Below are 2,142 nucleotides of genomic sequence, written 5' to 3'. Positions count from 1 at the left end.
TCCTGCTCCTGCTGACAACCTTACCTCATTCAGTCCAAAGTACAAAATGTAATTATTTTAGGAGAAATTTTCCACCATGCCGGAATTATACTGTAGACTTTCAACTTTATTATTCTATCAAAGATGCTACTTTTAACAATCTCAGAACAGTCTCAGAATTCTGTTAAAAATAAGTTATTTAAAGGATATTGAGGAAAACTGTATCCCGATGTCATATCTAAGTAAGCATAATCTTATTCTCTAATAACGAAGAATTTTATTTTCCAAATACAGAATATCTCTAGACACCCTAACATCAAGCTCTTGAAAGGGCGAGGGACACAGCCTCTTCCAAGCTATCTGGATGAAGTGAGTACACCTGAGACAGGTAACGGCAGCTCACTGATGACTTAGAAATCAAATCTTCAATAATGATGACACTAATATCAATAATAAAGGTATGTCCTAGATTCTAGGACCTGGAAAAAAATGTTCTCTAGGGAATTTGGAGAAAATGAGTCTTATACTGCCCAGAGAATCATCAGTTCAACATATTACATACAATCCTAGCACAATATTCAATAAATTCTTGTTAAATAATCGGAAGTCTCCTTTTAATGTTACTTTAATGTAAGTGACCAAAGAGAAAATAGATATCCAGAACTTTTTACAAGAAAGAAAATTCCAAGGCCAATTCAGGGGCAATTTTCATTCAACACTGATTTATACCACCTGTGTCTACAATTGTATCTCTCAGGTCAATTTAATTAATATTCATCAGTCTTCAAAAAAAAAGGCTCATCTCTATTCAATATATTCAGCTGAAGAATACAGAGGGACCCCCATCAGCTATTAAAAAAAAAAAACAGAGGGAAAAATAGATACCAAGAGGCAAAGGAAAAGTTTTTAAAACTTTAACAAAATAAAATGGGCTATTATCCAGCACTTCATTCCTTCTAGTGTTCTAAAAAACTGGAGTTTTCCTGAATTGTTATTCAATGCTTGTCAGCAAGTTTAAACTTAGACTCCCCAAGTAAATTAGTAAGTCTCTTAAAGGTAAGTAGCATGATGCTCTCCTTGGCATTCCCTGTAGGCATAATACCCAGGTGTTTTGCACATAAAAGATGCTGAGTATTTGTGGATTATGATAAAGCAATTATTTTTCCTTCTGGTACCTAACTCAATATCTCTTTGAATGACATATTAAATATGTCTTAAGTGATATTATTTTTATTTCCAAATAAAGTTCAGAGTCTTAGGATCAGGTGCTACAAGCTAGTTCTAGTTCTGACTGACTTATAGGCAAGTTACCTACTCTCTTAGCATATGCAGCCAAAACATGTCTACGGCATTTAGGGTTTTAAAAAAAATCACAATAATAAAAGTAATAATACTCTGTTTTGTATTGCATTGCCCTTTTTTTATTACAATCACGTTATTCTCTTGGATCTCACAATATTTTTTTTAACCTTACATCATATGACCCTTTGGCAAGAGTGACTGACAAACCTGATTTTGTCATCCTCATTCTGTAACGGTTCTAAAGCTGGTAAAAGCTTAAGTGCAGCAAAGTCATTGAGCAAGTTAGAGAAGACACAGGAAAACTGTTAGTGTCCCGCTAAACATCACTCCCGGGAGAACAGATAGTCCGTAACGATGCTAATCTTTAAGGGATGATGAAAAAAACAAAACAACACACACACTTCATTGCTAGCCATTTACCAAACTCGCTTGCTATTAGTTTCTGTTGGAAAGAGAAGGCCTCTGGTCGCTCTCCCGCATCCTCCCCTTCCCCGCGACTTTACCTGCTTGTACCTGGCGTACAGGTACAGGAGCTGCTCCCTGCTGGCCACGTGAACCACGCTCTGCAGGTGCGCGGCCGCCTCCTCAAACAGCTCGGCCAGGCTCCGCGACGCCCCGCTCTCGGGGCTCGGGACGGACTCCACATCACCGGAGTCGTCCCCCGAGCTCAGCTCTCCGCCGCTGTCGCCCGTGGTGGTCCCCGCGGACAAGAATGGAGAGGCCATGTGTCCGCTCGGTCCTCTCTCGGTCGGGAGTCACGCCCGGCTCGGGGGGCCTGGCCGCCCAGTCCGCGTCCGGAGCCCGCGCTGGCGTCGGACCCCAGCTCACTTCCTCCGCGCTCCCGCCCCTCACTCTGCCTCC

At 41.3% G+C, this 2,142-nt stretch overlaps 1 protein-coding gene across 1 annotated transcript in view; it reads right to left on the bottom strand.

Moving 5' to 3' along the window:
- ACBD6 (acyl-CoA binding domain containing 6) overlaps positions 1–2,136 on the bottom strand; it is a 133,005-nt gene extending 130,869 nt beyond the window's left edge. Inside the window, exon 1 of the mRNA XM_006754491.1 lies at positions 1,785–2,136. Coding sequence (XP_006754554.1) covers positions 1,785–2,006 — 222 coding nt within the window. The 5' untranslated portion in view covers positions 2,007–2,136. The remainder of the gene's footprint in view (positions 1–1,784) is intronic.
- Between the last annotated feature and the right edge of the window lie 6 nt (positions 2,137–2,142).

The sequence above is a fragment of the Myotis davidii genome, unplaced genomic scaffold, assembly GCF_000327345.1.
Source record: "Myotis davidii unplaced genomic scaffold, ASM32734v1 scaffold591, whole genome shotgun sequence".
In the NCBI taxonomy this organism is placed as follows: Eukaryota; Metazoa; Chordata; class Mammalia; order Chiroptera; family Vespertilionidae; genus Myotis; species Myotis davidii.
Note: the sequence above shows the minus strand (reverse complement) of the source record. Positions and strands in the feature narration are given on the sequence as shown.